General features: G+C 45.0%; 3 protein-coding genes across 3 annotated transcripts; 2 read left to right on the top strand and 1 right to left on the bottom strand.

The window, feature by feature from the left end:
• Positions 1 to 7,968: 7,968 nt before the first annotated feature.
• Positions 7,969 to 11,680, top strand: LOC135598461 (protein QUIRKY-like). The gene has a single exon (XM_065092278.1). The coding sequence runs from the start codon at positions 8,327 to 8,329 to the stop codon at positions 11,381 to 11,383; it is 3,057 nt and encodes a 1,018-aa protein (XP_064948350.1). The 5' UTR covers positions 7,969 to 8,326; the 3' UTR covers positions 11,384 to 11,680.
• Positions 11,545 to 17,126, bottom strand: LOC135598462 (ATP-dependent Clp protease proteolytic subunit-related protein 1, chloroplastic-like). Its single transcript, XM_065092279.1, has 7 exons — positions 16,777 to 17,126; positions 13,192 to 14,202; positions 12,919 to 13,095; positions 12,774 to 12,813; positions 12,574 to 12,630; positions 11,820 to 11,910; positions 11,545 to 11,732 (listed from the first exon to the last, which is right to left on the bottom strand). Exons 4-7 carry the CDS (start codon positions 12,777 to 12,779, stop codon positions 11,647 to 11,649), a joined length of 240 nt encoding a protein of 79 aa, XP_064948351.1. The 5' UTR covers positions 12,780 to 12,813; positions 12,919 to 13,095; positions 13,192 to 14,202; positions 16,777 to 17,126; the 3' UTR covers positions 11,545 to 11,646.
• Positions 17,127 to 18,253: 1,127 nt separating this feature from the next.
• On the top strand, positions 18,254 to 20,278 carry LOC103985790 (histone deacetylase 19-like). The gene is made up of 4 exons (XM_009403627.2): positions 18,254 to 18,799; positions 19,102 to 19,542; positions 19,626 to 19,856; positions 20,237 to 20,278. Exons 1-4 carry the CDS (start codon positions 18,254 to 18,256, stop codon positions 20,276 to 20,278), a joined length of 1,260 nt encoding a protein of 419 aa, XP_009401902.2.
• Positions 20,279 to 20,375: the final 97 nt, after the last annotated feature.

Genomic DNA, 20,375 nt, shown 5'->3' with positions numbered 1-20,375 from the left:
CATTGGAAACCAATGAATATTTGAATAAATTTATGAGGGTTACACAGGAGACTAATTACATATTACCTCCTATAGTTAGTTACTTTTAGTATTTTTATTTTTATATTTTAAAAAATTATATTGGTATTCTTATAGGTACAAAGGTGAAATATTTAGGTCTCTTTACTTTAACCACGTCAGTTTTATTAAAAAAATATAAAAATAAAGAGTAAGAAAGATAATTTTAATGTTCGGTGGTGGATGACATTGGTGGTGGTCAACGATAAGGTTTGCTCTCATCGTGACCTCAGTCACCTCCATGAGGAGCGCATCATCAATCTTATTGTTGCTCGTCTCATGTCGTTCTGCATCTGCGTCGATGCTAACGCGATTGTCGAGCAGCAACTGCATTAGCAATGACGTAGATAGTAGTGGTCATCACAACGTCTATGGGGAAGATGGTGGTTGCCTCGTTGTTGACCTATTGAGTGAATCTTAGCCTCGGTTCGAAGCTGGGGTCGTTGGAGCTCCTATTGCTTCCTTCGCTACTGTGTCAATTCCGACATCACCTATTGTCGAGTGGCTCTTTTGTCGCTCAACAATTGCGTTAACAACGACGTAGATGCAGAGCAGTGAAAGGGTTGCTCGGCAAGAGGTGGTGTCAAAATTGATGCAATAGCAGGGGGGAGCAATAAGAGCTCCGGTGACTTCTACTTCCAATTGAGGCTAAGATTTGCCCAATGGGTTAGCAACAAGGTGGCCGCCATCTTTGTTGTAGACGTCGCAGTGGCTACCACCATTTGCGTCAACACAAATATCAAGCGACATGGGGTGAGCAATAATAAGATCGACGATGCGCTCCTCTTGGAAGCGGGTGATGGCGTGATAAAAGTGAATCTTATCATTGTCAGAGGCAACTAAATAACTATGTCAAAGTTGATGCTAACGGCATCGTCATCTGCTACCACCAACGGCATCGTCATCTGCTACCATCTTTGTTGTAGACGTCGCAATGGCTACCACCATTTGCGTCAACACAAATATAAAGCGACGTGGTGACACGGACTTAGCTGGTTTTGCCTAAGTCGTGCGGCACCCTTGCGTGTCCGTCCGCAAAGGTCAGCCTCCCCGAAGCCTCCCATTGTCCCTTAGGACCATCAAAAGAGAGAACGGGTTAGAGAGAACGCCTCAAACGGGATCCACAAGCAAACATGTCCGAAAAACACTTCATAGACCATGCAAATTACAAACAGACTTTACAAGCTCTGAACAGTGGCACAACAAAGGGTAAGATGGTCCATTACAGACCGAAAAGCTCTCGCACGTGTCCACATGACACAACCTTTATTTACAAGCCTAAAGAGGCCACCACCCAACTAAAATGGGACTTATAAGCCTTCGGCCGCCCCTTTACATTCTCTACAGGGCATGAACATGCCAAAAGACACGGACACACATAAGCATTACATCCAACATCTTGTTGAGAAGTTTGTCCGTGACATTCTCCCCCACTTATCCCTTCGACGTCCTCGTCGAAGCCTTTGTGAACACTGCAACTCTTCACCTTTGCTGAGTCTTCAATCTTCCGCTCCAGCTGCAATGCGCCTCCTGGCTCCCAGCTGCTCTCCGCTGCTGTTTTTGAGTAGTCGAACTTTGATCCGCCATGCTGCTTCAACTCACCAATGACTCTGACTGTGGTGTGGGGTTGGCTGAGTTGTGTTGATCCTTGTTGATTCCTGCAGATCTCCCAGATGAAGGAAAAGACCATCTTTACTACGCCAGTCCCTCAAAATTCCCACATGCTGCTTGAACTGGGTGGATGCTTGTTGGAGCTTTAACGAGCATCGCCTCGCAAACTTCTGAAGTTTTGGGTCCTTCCTCCACAAAATCTGCTCATTGACTCTTCTTTCAGTTAGTTGCCACATCCAAGTAGGTTCGCATCACTTCCGCTTTCGATTGGCATTTCGTTGGGAAATGAGGCGGACAATCTACTCTCAGTAGCACTGATCACCGTTGGTGAGGATTTGACAACTGTTGTCCTTCATTATCTTCGAAGGGTCTTTGAACTTGTGCAGAGCTCCTCTACTGGATAGATAAGAGAATTGGGGTACTCGGTTTCGCCCATTCTCTTAAGAGTTGAGAAGGCAAAGGTTACTTGACTTCGCCCGCCTCCTCGAGGTTGTACTTCATGCATCGAGCTGGTTACTGGTCTTCGCCTGCTCTTTGCTCACACTTCTGAAGCACTTGAAGTGTTTGCACTCCTTGCATTGAGTTAGTTACTGTGATTCACCTTCTCAATGCCATCGAACTTCTGGAATGCGGGAAGTTTTCACCCCAACTTGGAGTAATTCTCTGATAGATGAGGTCGCCTCTGGGATTGTACCGTCTTCTCCATCAACCCTGCCGCCTACTCACTGAGTAGCAAAGGTATAGCACCGCGTACTGCTTGCTTCGTTCCTTGGTCGTGCACTCTTGCATGACCCGAAGTCCTTCACTTATGGCTATCTTGATGAGAAGCACACTGACACCGGTCTTACGAAGTTCCTCGGCCTCTGCCCTTCAGCCTTGTCCCGGTACTTGGAGATTGCCTCTGCATGCTCCACCTCCTCGGCCCCTTTCACGACCAAACGCTCTCCCTCCGTGAGAGCAAGGGATCAATGACTTTGACGGAAGTCCCGCCTCTGCGGTACCATGGCGCTGCCATGCCCATGGCCCTACTATCCGTCGCCTCGCATCTGAATCCCTTTTCTTCACGATCAGTAGAGATGTCTCCGTGGCACTCCTCTGAGTCCACCTCCATTCTAACTGATTGCTTGACTATGGGTAGCTAAGTCCCTCTGGACTCATCGTCGCTTCCTCGCCCCTTTCGACCCCCTGCTCCAACACCTCCGTGTTCTCCAAGCAGTCTGTTTGGTCGATGGAAAGACAGACTGCAACTCCCATGCATGGCCTCTGCCATCGCATTGTAGGGTTTGCACCGATTCTGTTCTCCATAGCTTCCTTGGTAGCAACGTTCGCTTACTCGGCCTTGTCCTCTGACTTGCCGGGCTCCCTTAAGCGAATATGAGCTCTGGAGCAGTCCAACTCTCCAGCTGCTTCGATCATACCTCTGCATGATCAAGTCCCTCCCATGGGACTCCCTGGTACTTGCATACGAACTTTTCCCTTGGTGGAACCCAGCCCCCATATGCTGATGACCAAGGTTTTCATCCGATGCAAAATTCGGTGCACGCCCGGAAGACCCGCCTCTGCGGTACCATGGCCTTCACTCCTTGAATCCATAGCCCTTCTTGCCGTCGTGTTGTTCACCAAAGCGGAGCTCCCAGTAGCTCCCGATCATACCTCCATATGATCTCATCCCTCACGGGACGCGTCGTGTGTATCGCATTGCCACGAACTGTTCCACCACGATCCGCTGCACCATGTCGCCTCCTGGTGACATCTCCATTGCATTCTGATCCTTGTGGAATAAACTCGAATTGTGAACCCTCCATGTGTGGCCTCTGCCAATACATCGCCAGGTCTCATCCACCTTCGATTTTGTTCGCTCCTTTGGCAATCGACCTTCATCCACCCACTCCCGGGTCACACCTAGATGAAGCACCGCTCTAGGACAGTCCGTCGCCTAGTAGCTCCTGAAGTCCCCCGACTTCACTGTAATTGGTGCACCATTGCCTGGATCCTGGGCCTCTGCCCCTACCAGCACAATCTCCGCTGCGCACCGCTTCCTTCATAGCAACTTGAATGGCAACACTGTGGCATATTCTTCAAGAGTACTCGCCCCTGCGTCCTCTTGCCCCGTGCTAAGGCCTTCTGAACCCAACTTCGCCTCCGCAAATTGAGTCGCCTTAGTTCCTCCCCCAAATGCTTCTCCGAGATAAGGTGCATGTGCCCCGAAGCTCCCTTCGTCTTTGGCACCATGCAAGATGAGTCCGCTCCGTCGGAATGAAGGACCCATGGAACAACATGATCCTGCTCTTGCCTCTGCAAGAGTTCATGTCCTTGACCTCTGTCTAAGGAAAGCACTGTGCCTCTGCTCCATGTTCCAACTTCTCTGCTGGCTCCCTTCATGCGGCTTGGGTACTTCGCCAAGTTACACCCAAGTTGCTCCGCTCCTCGTTTTCGCATTGAGTTGATGGTGGCCCTCGTGCCCACCATTCCACGGGTCAGCCCTCCCTTGAGTCCGATCTCATATCGACTCCAAGTGTGCCTTCAATTGTGTTGCTCCCCCACTTGATCTCGCAATGCATCCACCAATGCATTCTCTCGAGCGAGATCATGCGGCAACTCCTCGCTGCTTGCTCGGTCCATTGAGCTTCGTGGAGTTGTTGTTTGTGAGGTACTCCTCCTCAACATGTGAAGTCCGTCTCACATGATTCTCCCTCTGGAGTGCCGAGACTTATCCCTCCTGGATAACTATCCCGTTGGAGCAACATCTCTCTTCGTTTCGGAGACCACCATCCCCTTGGACTACTTCGATCTGCTAAACAAACTGTGCATTGTTCTGCCTCCTGCAAACGCACTTGCTAGATTGCGACTCCCCGTCAATACAGCCCCCACTGCACCCCTCAAGGTCTAGCAACATGCTGAACTCATTGCACACTTCAGCCGCCTACGGACGTATCCTTCACATGCCGAAGAGAAAGTTTCAATGCTCCATGGTGCCGAGTCTCGGCCGCCTTGGGATGGCCACGAACATTCCGTCGTCCGCATACAAGCCCATGCATGAGTACCAAAATCTTCGAGTTAGCAATTCCCCTCACCTCCGTGAGCTTTGCATAACTCTTTTGGTCGTTGAGCAACTCTTTCCACCTTGCATGGTCTCATTCTAGCCAAGCGCCTCGCTTGCCTAGAGCACCATCAAGTATAGTTGTCAACGTTGAGCCGTAGCTCAAACTCAGCCATCCCAACCTTTGTGCGCTCCAAATTCTTCCAAGCTTACCTGTTCTCGTGGTGCCTCTTGCGCGAAGGGTTGGCCATTCCTCTGAATGCCAATCTCGGATGCCCGCTCCTCTGAGCGACTCCTTTCCCTACATCTCCATGCCCGTTTTCCCTCAAACGGTCGCGCGTGTGCTGACTGCCCTCAACGCAGCCCCTCTAGGTCCCCCACGTTTGCATGTCAAGTGTTTCTATGAGTGCTTGTCCCGCTCTGATACCATATGACACGGACTTAGCTGGTTTTGCCTAAGTCGTGCAGCACCCTTGCGTGTCCGTCCGCAAAGGTCAGCCTCCCCGAAGCCTCCCATTGTCCCTTAGGACCATCAAAAGAGAGAACGGGTTAGAGAGAACGCCTCAAACGGGATCCACAAGCAAACATGTCCGAAAAACACTTCATAGACCATGCAAATTACAAACAGACTTTACAAGCTCTGAACAGTGGCACAACAAAGGGTAAGATGGTCCATTACAGACCGAAAAGCTCTCGCACGTGTCCACATGACACAACCTTTATTTACAAGCCTAAAGAGGCCACCACCCAACTAAAATGGGACTTATAAGCCTTCAGCCGCCCCTTTACATTCTCTACAGGGCATGAACATGCCAAAAGACACGGACACACATAAGCATTACATCCAACATCTTGTTGAGAAGTTTGTCCGTGACAGTGGGGCGAGCAACAATAAGATCGACGATGTGCTCCTCTTGGAGGCGGGTGATGGCGTGATAAAAGTGAATCTTATCATTGTCAGAGGCAACTAGATAACTTTGTCATTGAACGTTAAATTTTTTTTTTTTTACGTTTTGTTTTTGTGTTTTCGTTAGTAAAATTGATTTTATTAGGATAAATAGACATAGATATTTCATCTTCATAATCATGTCAATTTAACTTTTTAAAGTTTAAAGATGAAGACACTAAAGATAACTAAGTATTCTATAATTAGCCCATACGTCGAAGGATCTATTAAAATTCATTTACTATCCACCGTCATTATGCAAATAGCTATAAAATATTCCCCATATCAGCTGTCAGCTGCCGCTCAATCGAAACTTGTCGAAGGAAGAAAAACTCCAAAATAAAGACACACAAATGATTCGTGAGTGTAGATTTCAATAACATTTTAAGTTTTAGTGATTGACCATTCCTTTTGGATGCTACAACCCAAAGAATAGTCTTTTATCTCCAACAACACTCGCATGACCTTAAAAGTGTGAAGATAGATCAGATTCGCCCGAAGCTTCATAAAAAAAAGGACAGTGTTATTTGTCTTCTGTCAAAAGCTTTGGAAAGATGAGCAACTACGAAAAGCTTCATGGTGGTTGCAAAGCGTGTGTGGAAAAGGGTTGCTTTGATCCGCCGGAGGACTTCGGTTCATCTCGGTTAGTCGTGGCAAAGGAAGTGTTGGGGAGTCGTCACGGACGCTTCACGGTAGGCATCAAAGATCACACACCCTTTTACTTTTGTCTGTTGACTTCTTGTGAAAGATTTCTGGCCGATGAGCTGCTTATATTCCTACAGATCTTGACGTGGTAGACCTTTACTTTTCCTCCAACACATAGTGGATATCCACATCAGGCCATCTTGGACAAATCTTTTATGTAATAGAATGTTTCAGGTGATTATTGGCGTTGGGAGATGAAGATTTCTTGGACTAATCTTTCATGTAATAGCATCTTTTATTTTTTAAAAAAATTAAAAAATCAGAATAAACGATTCCAAATCGAAATCGCTTAAACTCGATTCAGTTCTAGTTTTAAATTTTATAAAATTAAAATCATCAATTCTTTAACCAACATTATGTGATGAAATTATAATATTATGTGATGAAATATGATATATGATGTGATGAAATATTATAAAATTATAATTTTATAATATAAAATTATATGATGTGATGAAATATTATAATTTTATAATATAATATTATAATATTATAATATTATATGAAATATTATAATAGAATCATCAATTCTTTAACCAATATTATAAAATTATAATATTATGTGATGAAATATGATGGTTATATATATATATGGCTTGGCGAAAATAGACAATATTTTTGTTAAGCCAAATTTTTACCTTTGCTAAGTCGGGTCTAGAAAGACATTGGCCTTTATACAGGATTCTATCGAGAAATCAAATTTCACATCGAGATCGACCTAAGACTTCCTTGAATAAGTTGGCGTTACATGAAGACCACATCGAAGCCACTTTCGTCGAAATCAAGCATTTCACATCGAGATCGACCTAAGACTTCCTTGAATAAGTTGGCGTTACATGAAGACCACATTGAAGCCACTTTCGTCGAGATCAAGCCGGGCTGACTCAATCGTCAACGACACATCTCCTCGACACATATGAATCAAATCATTTTTTTTAAATATAAAAATAATTTTTAGAATTAAGAGTTTGTTGCTTTATAAATATTATAGGTAAGGTAAGAATACATACTTTGCATATTCGTAGACTTTTTCTAGAGGGACTGAGTAGAAAAATAAATTATTTTCTATGAAGTTTACATTAGAGACGGTAAAGTTTGGACTAGAATTTGAATTAAAATTTTGCTTTTCTAATGAATGTCGACAAGAAATGCTAAACCACAAAAATCTTTTACTCAATATTTTAGTTTATGTTTTATTATTCTTTTGGTATCATACTCTTATACTTGTAGGTTTTTTCTTCTAAAAAGTCTGAATGAAAACTAAAAAATAATAATCCTTTGAGAGTTATGTGAAAAAAAATGTTGATTTGGACTTGTATTTGGATTAAATCTCTCTCTCTCTCTCTCTCTCTCTATAAATATAAATATATATATATATATATATGGATTAAATCTCTCTATCTCTCTCTATATATATATACAATATATACATATACACATACATATATACATATATATATTCGGTAGGCAAGAAATAAAATTGTGTTATTATTAATTTTATTGTTCTTTTTAGCGTGTGTATCTAAAAAAATCCATTTCGTCATTATGGATGTTGATTCATCCGAAAGGTGTTGAGCTCGTAATGGAGAGTGGCAAATGGCGAGGAATCGCACTACATATGAACTTGACCTCATATGGTTAGGAACTTACACTTTAATTAACTACTTTAAAAGCACCAATTCTGTCCGGGAGAGCGCCGGAAGCAACGCAGCCGTCGACACACCGCCCCAAAGCGAAGTGACCGAGAAGCGAGGAATGGATGAAGAGACGGGTGGCGACGAGCGTCGTCACCGTCAAGCAACCCAGCCATCACCATGCCCAAGAATCCATCACCAAAAAGAAGATAAAGTAGAGAGAGAGAGAGAGAGAATCCTTCTCCCTCACCCTCCATCAAAAGCAAAAGCAGAGCCACCAAAGTGATCCATCCATCCTCTCCTCCTCCCATCGGCCTGGCTCGACATGAGACCATGACGAGCCCGCCGGCCCACACCGTCAGCAAACTCGCCGTCGAGGTCATCGACGCCCGCGACCTCGTCCCCAAGGACGGCCATGGCACCTCCAGCCCGTTCGTCATCGTCGAATTCGACGGCCAGCGGAAGCGAACCCACACCGTCGCCCGCGACCTCAACCCGCAGTGGAACGAGCGCCTCGAGTTCGTCGTGGCTAACCCCGCTTCCATGGTCGCCCAGGAGCTCGATGTCGAGGTCTACAACGACAAGAGGATGGGCAGCCCCAGCGGCGCTCGTAAGAACCACTTCCTCGGCCGTGTTCGTATCTGCGGCTCCCAGTTCGCTCGCCGCGGCGAGGAGGCGCTGATCTACTTCCCCCTCGAAAGGCGGAGCCTCCTCAGCTGGATCCGCGGTGAGATCGGCCTCAAGGTGTACTATTACGACGAACCGCTCTCGGACGAGACGAAACCCGTCGGATCGGATCCCAACCAGGCCCCTGCTCCCCCTCCGAGTACCGAGGAGCCCAAGGATGTGCCTCCGGATGTCCCGGCGCCCACGGAGGCCGCCATCGACACGCAGTCCCCGCCACTGGTGTCCGTCGTCGTGGTGGAGAAAACGCCGGTCCAGACTGCGCACGTGAATGCCAACGTGGTATCACCGCCATCGCCTGACCCGACAACGGTGGAGGCGTACCCGCCAGAGGTGCGGAAGATGCAGACGCCGGCCTGCACGGAGAGGGACCGGGTGTTTTCCAAGAGATTCATCGGCGGCGCCTGCGGCCCGAGGGTTATCTCGGGCCGGTTCGTCGACTGCAACGAGCTCGTCGACCGGCCCCCGCTGGCGACGTACGACCTGGTGGAGCCGATGCAATACCTCTTTGTCCGTGTCGTGAAGGCTCGGGGCCTCCGCCCGTGCGAGAGCCCGCACGTGAAGATCCAGGCGGGGCCGCACACCCGCCGTTCCTTGCCGGGGCGGGACGGCGGCGCCGGCAGCCCGGAGTGGAACCAGGTGTTCGCGCTGAACCAGTGCAAGCCGGACTCGAGGCTGGAGATCTCGGTGCGGGGAGGCGGGCCCGACGAAGCTTTTCTGGGCGGCGTGTGCTTCGACCTGACGGACGTGCCGGTCCGCGACCAGCCGGACGGCCCCCTGGCCCCCCAGTGGTACCGGCTCGAGGGCGGCAGGGACGATGCGCCGATGACAGGGGATATCATGGTGGCAGTCTGGATTGGGACCCAGGCGGACGAGTCGTTTCCGGAGGCCTGGAACTCGGACGCCACGTACGTGAGCTACACCTACACCCGGTCCAAAGTCTACCAGTCGCCCAAGATGTGGTACCTGCGGGCCACCGTCATCGAAGCGCAGGACCTGCGCCTCGCGGCAGCGACGCGGCCGTACGACGTCCGCGTCAAGATCCTACTGGGGATCCAGGCCCTGTGTACCCGGCGGCCCACCGCGGTCAGCAGCAGTGCGTCGTCCATCTCGTGGATGGAGGACCTCATGTTCGTGGCGTCCGAGCCGTTCAGTAACCACGAGATGATCGTGCAGGTGGAGGACCGGTCCACCAAGGAGCCGGTGGTGCTGGGGCACGCAGTGGTGCCGGTGGCGTTGGCGGAGCAGCGGTTGGACGAGCGGCAGGCGGTGGCGTCTCGGTGGTTCAGCCTGGAGGAGGCGGCGGCGTTCGCGGGGTGCCGCTGCGGAGGGGGGCCTGGCGGCGGCTACTACGGCCGGTTGAACCTCCGGTTGTGCCTGGAGGGCGGGTACCACGTGATGGACGAGGCGGCGCACGTGTGCAGCGACTTCCGGCCGACGGCGAAGCAGCTGTGGAAGCCGGCGGTGGGAGTGCTGGAGCTGGGAATCCTGGGGGCCCGCGGCCTGCCGATCAAGGGCGGCGAAGAGGCGGCCAAGAGCTCCACCAACGCCTACTGCGTCGCCAAGTACGGCAAGAAGTGGGTGCGAACGCGGACCGTGGCCGACTGCTTCGACCCGCGTTGGAACGAGCAGTACACGTGGCAGGTGTACGACCCGTGCACGGTCCTTACCGTCGGAGTGTTCGACAACTGCCGCATGTTCGACGCGGCGGGCGACCGGCAGGACTACCGGATCGGCAAGGTTCGGATCCGGGTGTCGACCCTGGAAAGCAACCGCGTGTACACCACCTGGTACCCGATGCTGCAGCTGCAGCCGTCCGGCGTCATGAAGATGGGCGAGGTGCAGCTGGCCGTCCGCTTCGCGTGCTCGGCGCCGTTCCCGGACACCTGGGCTATGTACGCGCAGCCGATGCTCCCCCGGATGCACTACCTTCGGCCAATCGCTGTGTGGAAGCAGGAGGTGCTGCGGGCGTGGGCGATCAGGATGGTGGCCGAGTGGCTCGAGCGGTCGGAGCCGCCGCTGGGGCAGGAGGTGGTGCACTACATGCTCGACGTCGACACGCAGTCATGGAGCATCCGGCGGAGCAGGGCCAACTGGTTCAGGGTCCTGTGCGTCCTCGCCTGGGCCTTCGGGCTGGCGAGGTGGGTCGACGACATCCGGCGGTGGAGGAATCCCACCACTACGGTGCTGGTGCACGTGCTCTACCTGGTGCTGGTGTGGTACCCGGAGCTGGTCGTCCCCACCGCGTCGCTGTACATGTCCCTCATCGGGATATGGTACTGCCGGTTCCGGCCGCGGGTACCCGCGGGGATGGACATGGGGCTGTCGCAGGCGAACATGGTGGCGGCGGACGATCTGGACGAAGAGTTCGACCCAGTGCCGAGCGCCAAGCCGGCGGAGGTGGTAAGGGCGCGGTACGACCGGCTGCGGAAGATGGCGGCGCAGGCGCAGAGGCTGCTGGGGGACTTCGCGGCGCAGGGGGAGCGAGTGCAGGCGCTGGTGAGCTGGAGAGATCCCCGGGCGACGAGGCTCTTCATCGTGGCGTGCCTGGTGGTGGCGGTGGTGCTCTACGTGGTGCCCCACAAGATGGTGGCGGTGGGGCTCGGCTTCTACTTCCTCCGCCATCCCATGTTCCGAGATCCGATGCCACCGGCCAGCTTGAACTTTTTTCGGCGGCTTCCCAGTTTAACCGATCGTATGTTGTAGTTGTCTCAGCATCAGATCATGAGAGAAAGAAGCAACAGTCGACGAGGAATCCCTGTGACAGGAAGACGTGATATTTGTTGGGTTGACATAGTTTGATTCTCAGGAACAAAAGGCAAATAAGAGAGACGCTACTTGGCAGTTCTCAGGTGTTCCTTCAAGAATAAAAGAATTATTGTCTTTGGCATTAGAATCAACATGAATGTTTCAGCTAGAAAAATATACAATACAACCAAAGTTATTGCTTATGTACTAATCAGTTCTATCTACCTAAACCCATATGGCGTTGCTTGTGGACCAGTTCCAGCTGCCTTTCTCATGGCTTTGGACTGTGCAAGCATCTCGTCTCGTTCTGCTCAAAAGATTTCTTTCATGTGAGGATTGCAATCTAAAAACACCAAAACATTCTATATGAGCAAATAAACCACTCCAGTCTTACCATATCGTGAATCGATGATCTCGTCGGCTGTTCCATAGGCAATAGCTTCTTGAGCTTGGAAATATTTCGGAAGCTGGATGTCCTTTGCAATCTGCAACAATCGGTGTTGGCATCAAAGATCCTTTGCCTGGGAGATGACAGCAACATAAAGATAGCAAAGAGACATGGTAGAATCAGTATGCAGTACTGATGGAAAATTTGAGAGTATCAGACAAGAAACATTATTGTAGAATCAGTATATTATCTTCAGATACATGTTGATATTAAAGACATTGGAAATAAAGTATAAATAAATGAGACTTAAAAAGACAACACTTATAAGGGGATTAATTTATGTATCGGATCCGGGTAGAATCTAAACTGACTTAACCAATAAGGAATAATCTGCAAAATAAACTTTACGCACATAAAACTCATAGGTCGCATCACTATGCAAGTTCAGACAGTCAAATCGTGTTGATATGTAGTAAGTAGAAATCAAATAAGTTGATCATTGAACGCTATAGGCATCATAAAAAGTGCATCAGAAATAATAAGCACAATAAATTCCATGGTGAATGCGAAGATACATAAGGCAAGCATTTGCTAGAAGTGTATGACATAAGAAATATGAAAATATAAAGATTTCTCAACTAAGCTATAGTGAAACTGCATATGCCTTATAGCAGTAGCAACTGTTAATAATATGATTCATTTCAATGTTCCTTGAGATTAACTGATCCTTGGATATCTGAACTAGTTTACTTACAGCTACCTTGTCAGCAATTGCATAAGCCTCGGTTTCAGATCCAACACTTTCCATCTTCTCATTCTGGAAATCATGTAATCAAAATCAGCATATACACAAATTACTGATATTCTAAATCAATTGTTACAGAAAAATATATAATAAATGACATTTTCTTTCCCTGAGGTATGTACGCATGATAATTATTTGTTTTGAGCAGTACTTACTTGCATCCCAGATAAATAGTTCAGTGTCAGGTGGAACTATCTGTAAAAGAAAAGGGCATAATAGCACATATACATAAGACTGATATATGAAAAATATCCAGTCCATGAAATTTGCATGCTATATTGACCTAATAGAATATCTTACAGGCATGCCAAGATACACAATCCAAGCATCTAAGAGTATAGAAGGTAAATCTGGAGGAACAGTTCTTGGCCTTCCATATCCTCGAGCACATACACGATACATACTCACACCCTTTCATGCCTGTTAAACTGTGCATCCCTCCATTGTCAAGGTATTTCTTGCAGAAGAAATGATTTCCTGAAATCACACCCAAAAAGGCACAAAATTGAACCCCATTTTCCGTCTTCGAACAGAAAATGACTTTGAAAAAAAGGAAAATTGGTTCTCAGTTACCTCTCTAACTTTTCTGCATGCTGCCTGACAGGGTTATCTTCGGACACGAACATGTCCATTTGTGAAGCAGTAAGGTCATATATGTATTTAGGAACATTTTTAAAATCGTCCACCACTGTTAACCATTGAAGATAGAACTTGATTTAAAACACTGTCCAAATCTGTATCCATTTTTTCTAAACATGTATGATTTGTGGTGCCAAAACAATGTGCATGTGATTTACCACAAACATGCAACTGTGTTTCTATAGTTTGAGAGTAAATCTCAACTTTCATGGAGGTAATTAAAGTCTTCATTAGTTCTAGAAGTGAATACTCAATAAGTAAGAAGGTCATGTCAATCTCAAGCCAGAAAAAAAGATATCTATTACTACTTACATGTACTAAATTAATTTATTCAGAAAGATAGAAATTTGCATCTGAGACATTAAGATGTTAACAAATGTCATTATCTTTTTGCCTGAACCTTCACAAATAGTTTGGGCAATGGTAGAACATAGATGAAAAGCCTACAATGATTCAGTTCAATAAAAGAACAATTTATCAATTTTGGGGTATCATAAATTTGTTTATTCATCCAGTCTATAGCCTTTAATTATTGAGTAGGCAATGGTAAATCTTACAAACATGTGCAGCTAGTATCTACCCTTAAAGGCCCTTACCGATGTTCTCTAAATTTACCATGAAAAAACTCAATCAAAGCATTAGCTGGATACCAACATTAGACCCATTGTGATCCTCCATAGCCATGCTCTCTACGTCATACACCCCAGGTGGCTAGCATTATTTCAAGCTATGCACCTCCATGTCGTTCATAAGAAGATTGAGAAGAAGGTACCTCATATTTCACCCTTATGTCAGTGCTTGGACGCATGCCTAGGTCACACCCAATTGAGGGCACCTGCCCGGACCTGACCTGTTACTGACCACTTGGGCCTCGCCTCGCATAGGCTCCTAGGTGAGCACCTGAGCCCTTGATGGCTTCATTGCTTGATGTAGCAACTAACCAATCTGAAGGAATGATGATAACAGTGTTTAATGTTTATCTTATATAGAATCTCACAAGGATTGAATGAGAACTACAAGTCCAAACATATTTAAAATAGTAAGATTATGTGCACAAATAGAGAGGAAGACTCCAAAAGTTGACATTTTTTATCAAGATTAGATGTTCACATATTCACAATAATAGGATGAACATAATACTGTGGGACCAATTTAATTTATTTCTTATTTGAATAAATTTGATTAGTTTAGAGTATTTTGAGTATGTCATAAGTTGTCACATAACATCTACAATATTTTTAATTTCTTAGATTGATTCTGAGGATCAACAATAAAATTAACGAATAAATAAAGGAAAAAATCATCTAGCTTAAGAATGGATGACTTTGTATTTTCTACTTTATTATTATTTTTTCTTTTCTTCTTCTTGGGATGGAGCTAGAAGATTATAATAACATAGGAGAATGGATTAAAAATTGAGTTTGTTTCCCACATTATGTGTAAGTGGTACAAGAACATAAATCTGTTTTCAATGGAATGATTCTATCATCCACGTATATGAGAGGTCTTGATTGTGAGAGTATTCTCCTTGAGCACAAGTGAGTCTGATAGCTATTTATTTCATTTCTCATTGTCTTTTTGTTATTATATTTCTTCTTCTTCTCTTATCTTCTTTATTCTCAAACAAAAAAAATATTTTATTATTCGTCCAAATTGATTTGAATTTAAGGTTTTGGTTTAACCAAAATGTACTATCATCATGTTTCAATTTTATAAACTCAAGTTGAGTTACTAGGCAACGAGCATGTATGAATTGATGCCGACCTTATTTTTTTATTTGAATAAATTTGGTTAGTTCAAAGTTATTCCAAGCAAGGATTACAATTTCGATCCATACCGATGTACCGAGCCTTATTCAGTATAGTACATACCGAGGCGTACCACTGATACGTCCAAAATCATCAAAAATATCTTCAAAAATATCTAAAAAATAGAAGGAAAAAATATATTAGGGTTTTTAAGTTAGAAATAAATATAAGTTTAGTGCAATTTTAGCAAAAATAATGTTAAGTAGGAAAGAATAGTGTCACATATCTTTTTTAGGCTTTAAGGAGTAGTTTTGTGGTATGTTCCGGATCGTCTTTCCGTTAATATTGAATTATTTACAAAGAAATTATTTGAATTGCTAGATTATGCTTTATGCAACTTAAACCTTAAAATTCAAATGAATTAAGTAATCAATCGATGGATATACATGGTTCTACCACTAAAAGGAATGACGAGACTCCACGGGCGATGGATCGAGGGCCTCATTCCTATGTATCTATATATCAATATGATATGCTTGTCAGACCCAATCCTAAAATTGATCCCACAAAATAGTGTATTGATACACCGTATACCATTGGTGCATCAATGTAGTCATGGTCGTAGTTTGATCATCGTGAACCACATGTGTCCGAGGCGACTCTTGAGGCAAGGACGAATGTAGCATGTATTGGTGCGAAGCATAGAGAATGTCAAAACTTCTGCTTTTGCTACTGATCTGTTGCTCCGTATCATAAGATCGATCATCGTGGTGTTGCTCGAAGAAGTATGACCAACTATCACTGTATTGTTGTTGGTTGCAAAATTCTTTATAATACGACGGCTGTGAATACAATGAGCTTCGCTCTGTGTTTACGTCGTGTAGGCCCTGTCGCATTTGCTCAAATTATAGCTTTGTTGAGTTTAATAAAGTGAAAATATAAGAATAAGAGATATGCGAGTAAAAAAGAGTTTAAGAGATTGAGAGAGTGAAATGAATTAAAAGAGGGTGAATGAAAGAGTTTAAAACCCTTTTCTAAGTCTCAAACGGTCAAATTGATCATTTGAAATAGAATAATTTCAGCTCTTGATTGGTATGGTCGAAATCCGATCATTACCAATGGGTACAAGTCGCTAATGGTCGGATTTTGGCTAATACCGCCCGGTACAGACCTCGTATTGCCCAATACGAGGTCAAGTAACCGATACCACTCGATAAAGGCGATCCGCGTACCGGTATCCTGTCGGATCGATGCATACCGCCCAATATGTCACAAGTAGTTAGATGGTAACATTTAAAATATTGCTAATTTTATGAAAAATATTGATTATGAAAATAAAGGATGGAAATAAATGAAGAAAAATACAAAAAAAAAGTATAAGGAATACTATCAACACCAAGAAAAATGCTTACTTAACAAAAATTGAAAACTTATCTTAAAAAAAAAAGGGAAGAAACTAACTTATTTGGTTAGTTGTGTTTTCATGCTTATTATTATTTTTTTCCTTTTATTATTCTACTTGTGGTCTATAAAAAGGGGGTTAGAACATTAATTTCAATGTTAAAGTGTGGGACATGAAAAATCGCAAGGCTCTCTGGTAATTGTTGTTTTTCTATTATCTTTATGTGATTATTCTATCTCAATCACTCCTTCATTTTCAAGTAAAAAGTTACAATTCGTCCTATATCACAGTACTCGCAAAATCAACATATATGCAAGCAGAAATTATAATTCTTAATGAAATAGCTAAAAGAAAACAAGAGGCGCTTACCTCCCTCTTTGAGATTTTCCTCCCGAAATTGCTTGGGTGCATGCTCATAGCTGCTAGAAGAGCGTGAGTCGCATGTTCAGGAAGCATTTTATCTCGAAGCAGCGGCAAGCGAGCGGGGGGGGGGGGTGTGGGGCGTTACCGATAACTTGGAGGGGCCGAAGAAGGGTTTCTTGGGGATACCACACCCAAAACCTAGTTAGCAACTGGTTCCTCTTCCGGGAGCGAAAGGGGAGGCATCATCGCAGGGAAAAGAAACGGAGGCGGCTGAGACGGACAGGGATCACACTGCAACCGCCATGGATTTGATTGGAGGAGAAACCGATAAGACCCGCCATTCCGAGGCGAGGAGAAAATGAACCCTCAACCATTATGCGATATATATATATATATATATATATATATATATATATATATATATATATATATATATATATATATATATATATATATATATATATATATATATATATATATATATATATATAAGTGCTTCTTGGCAAGTGTTATATGAAATTGTGATTTATAAGTATCAGAAGACTTGTATGTTAATATAAAATTATGATTTAATTATTCTATAAATTTCAATCATCTTTAGTTCATGATAAGAATGATGTGAGGAAACACATTAAATACTTGTAGGATTTCTCACTAGTAAACCTAAGAGTGATAAAAAATTTTAAGATTTAGGTGAGAGGATATACAATAAGATCCATACTTGAATTAGGTTAACTTAGTTTAAATTTTTCTTTGTGTTTGATTGTTGCTTTTCTGGATTTTCTATCATGTTTCAGAAGTGTTATCCTAATTTATCTATTTTTTTTCTGAATAGAGTATGATGATATGTTGTTCAATTTTGAATAATGTTGACAATATGTGGGTGGAATTTGCCAATGCTAAAGTATGACATTTTAGATCCTTGGAAATTTGAGTTCTCTTCTAAAATGAGGTGGGCAATATGGTAGATGGTTGGAGGAAAGAGTGAAGTGTTGGAATTACTCTTAGGAGATATATATGTATCCAACATCTTAATTGTATGATATCAAGGATCTGAAACCTTGTTTCAAATTATTTTGCAAAGGACAATTAAGCCCTTGGAATGTTCTGAGTGTAATTAAAGATACTTTGTTTTTGTTGACTAATTTTGATGCCTACTTCATCAATCATATGTGTAGAGAAAGTATTAAAGTGGTCAATTAGTTGACCAAACTTGAAAGGTCAACCACATGTAATTATTTTTGGAGGGGGGAGTGACCCTCTAAGTAGTCAATGTTAACCTCCTTTGGCAAGATGGGGGGATGTTTGTAATATTCAGTAATTAATTAGTTTCCTTTTTGACAAAGAAAATTATTAGGGATCCTTCAAAAATAATTATGTATAACAAAGGGCGTTCGCCTTCTCGTTCACGATTCACTTTCTTCTTCGCTAAGCGTTTGTCGACCTCGTCGAGTACCGAGCATTAAGGGCAGCGAACGGCGACATGGACGTGGCCGGCACCAGCGGAGGCGGTAGCTCGCTGCCGTCGGTGGGGACGGACGCAACGAAGCGGAAGGTGTGCTACTTCTACCACCCGACGATGGGCAACTTCTACTACGGAAATGGACACCCGATGAAGCCCCACCGGGTGCGGATGACACATGCCCTCCTTGAGAAGTACGGGCTCCTTAGGCACATGCGTGTCCTCCGACCCATCCCCGCCCACGAGCGCGACTTCTGCCGCTTCCACGCCGATGACTACATCGCGTTCCTTCGCACCGCCGATTCCTCGGTCGAGAACGACCCGGCCACCTTACGCCGCTTCAACATCGACGACGTCGAGTGCCCCATCTTCCATGGCCTCTACAAGTTCTGCCAGCTCTACGCCGGCGCCTCCATCAGCGCCGCCAGGCAGGTCAACCTCGACCACTACGACATAGTCATCAACTGGTCCGGCGGCCTTCACCACGCCAAGAAGAGCATGGCCTCGGGCTTCTGCTACGTCAATGATGTCGTCCTCGCCATCCTTAGTCTCCTCGAGACCCGCGACGTGGGCCCCTTCCTCTTCTTGCTCTTGATTCTGCACCATCGTCTTTGCATCTTTCTTTTAGATTCGGGTTCTCATAAAGAAATCTGTGAACTGTTTCTTGCTGCTGCTTGGCAAATTGAACTGATTGATTCCATGTCATTCTAATGTTCTTTTTTGGTTTCTTTTCCGGGAAGCTATTTATTATCATGTCTCAAAAGTTGCTTCGTATAAAGCGTTATCTTAATTATCTTCTTTCTTTTTTGTATTTTGCAAATAGTTTATGGTGATATATATACATATGTTTATTTGTTATCTGCATGCAGCGTGTTCTCTACGTAGACATTGATATCCACCATGGAGATGGAGTAGAGGAAGCCTTCTACACAACTGATAGGGTAATGACGGTCTCATTCCACAAGTTCGGAGGCTATTTTCCTGGAACTGGGCATATAGATGATATCGGATGTGATGGAGGAAAATATTACGCAGTGAATGTTCCATTAGATGACGGAATAGACGACGAGAGCTACCTCTATATCTTCAAACCTGTCGTAGCAAAAGCCATGGAAGTCTTCAGGCCAAACGCCATCGTCCTTCAGTGCGGTGCTGACTCCTTATCTGGAGACAGGTTGGGCTGCTTCAACCTTTCTGTGCGTGGCCATGGAGAGTGTGTCAAGTATATTAGATCTTTTAACGTGCCACTGATGCTGCTTGGCGGCGGTGGCTACACCTTGCATAATGTTGCTCGCTGTTGGTGCTACGAGGTATGATTGACGTCCTTTCGTTTTCTTCTTCTTCGAGTAATTCTCATCTTATATGTTTCTAATCACACTGAACTGTGGAGAAGACCGGGGTGGCCCTTGGAATCGAGGTGAACAATAAGATTCCTGATCACCAATACAGCGAGTATTTTGCCCCACTCTACAGAATCCACCTTCCAACAACGAACATGACAAACAAGAACTCACGCAAGTCATTGGATGATACCATAGCGAAGGTACTGGCTAACCTTTCCAAGCTCCAAGCAGCCCCCAGTGTCCAATTCAAGGAACGGTCGTCTCCTATGGATCTCGATGAGGTACTTACTACTATGCCTTCCTTTGTTACCAGCTTTCTTTTCTAGGAACGTCGACTACTTCATGCTGAAATATTACACTCTGCATTATCTTATCGCTTTTGATTTTAGACATACTATTACTGGAACAAAGTAAATCGTTAACCAAACTATGTCTACTGTGGTACTCAGCAAAATCTTATAAATGGTGTTATCCTTGTAGTCTTCTTGTGTAAGGCTGTCGATGTTTCTATGAATTCAGAAACACCGAAATGTGCATCGTCACATGTTGAGTGGTTCACATCGTTTATTCTTATTATTTGTCATGATGGAAAATGCTCGCAAAATCACTGACTGCATAACTTTTTGTTTCTCGTCGTCGTCGTCGTTGTTGTGACGTCCAGATTGACGAGGATGAAGAGGACGCGAGCGAAAGTGATGAATAGCGGACGGACCATGGCAGTCGTGCTCCCTCTCCCGTATCGTGGATGCTTGTTCTCGATCAGCACAAACACCGGTGTCTTAATGTCTTTTCCTCGCATT

This window comes from Musa acuminata, chromosome BXJ2-1, assembly GCF_036884655.1.
Source record: "Musa acuminata AAA Group cultivar baxijiao chromosome BXJ2-1, Cavendish_Baxijiao_AAA, whole genome shotgun sequence".
Classification (NCBI taxonomy): Eukaryota; Viridiplantae; Streptophyta; class Magnoliopsida; order Zingiberales; family Musaceae; genus Musa; species Musa acuminata.
The sequence above is the reverse complement of the archived record's forward strand: the minus strand, read 5'-3'. Positions and strand labels throughout refer to the sequence as shown.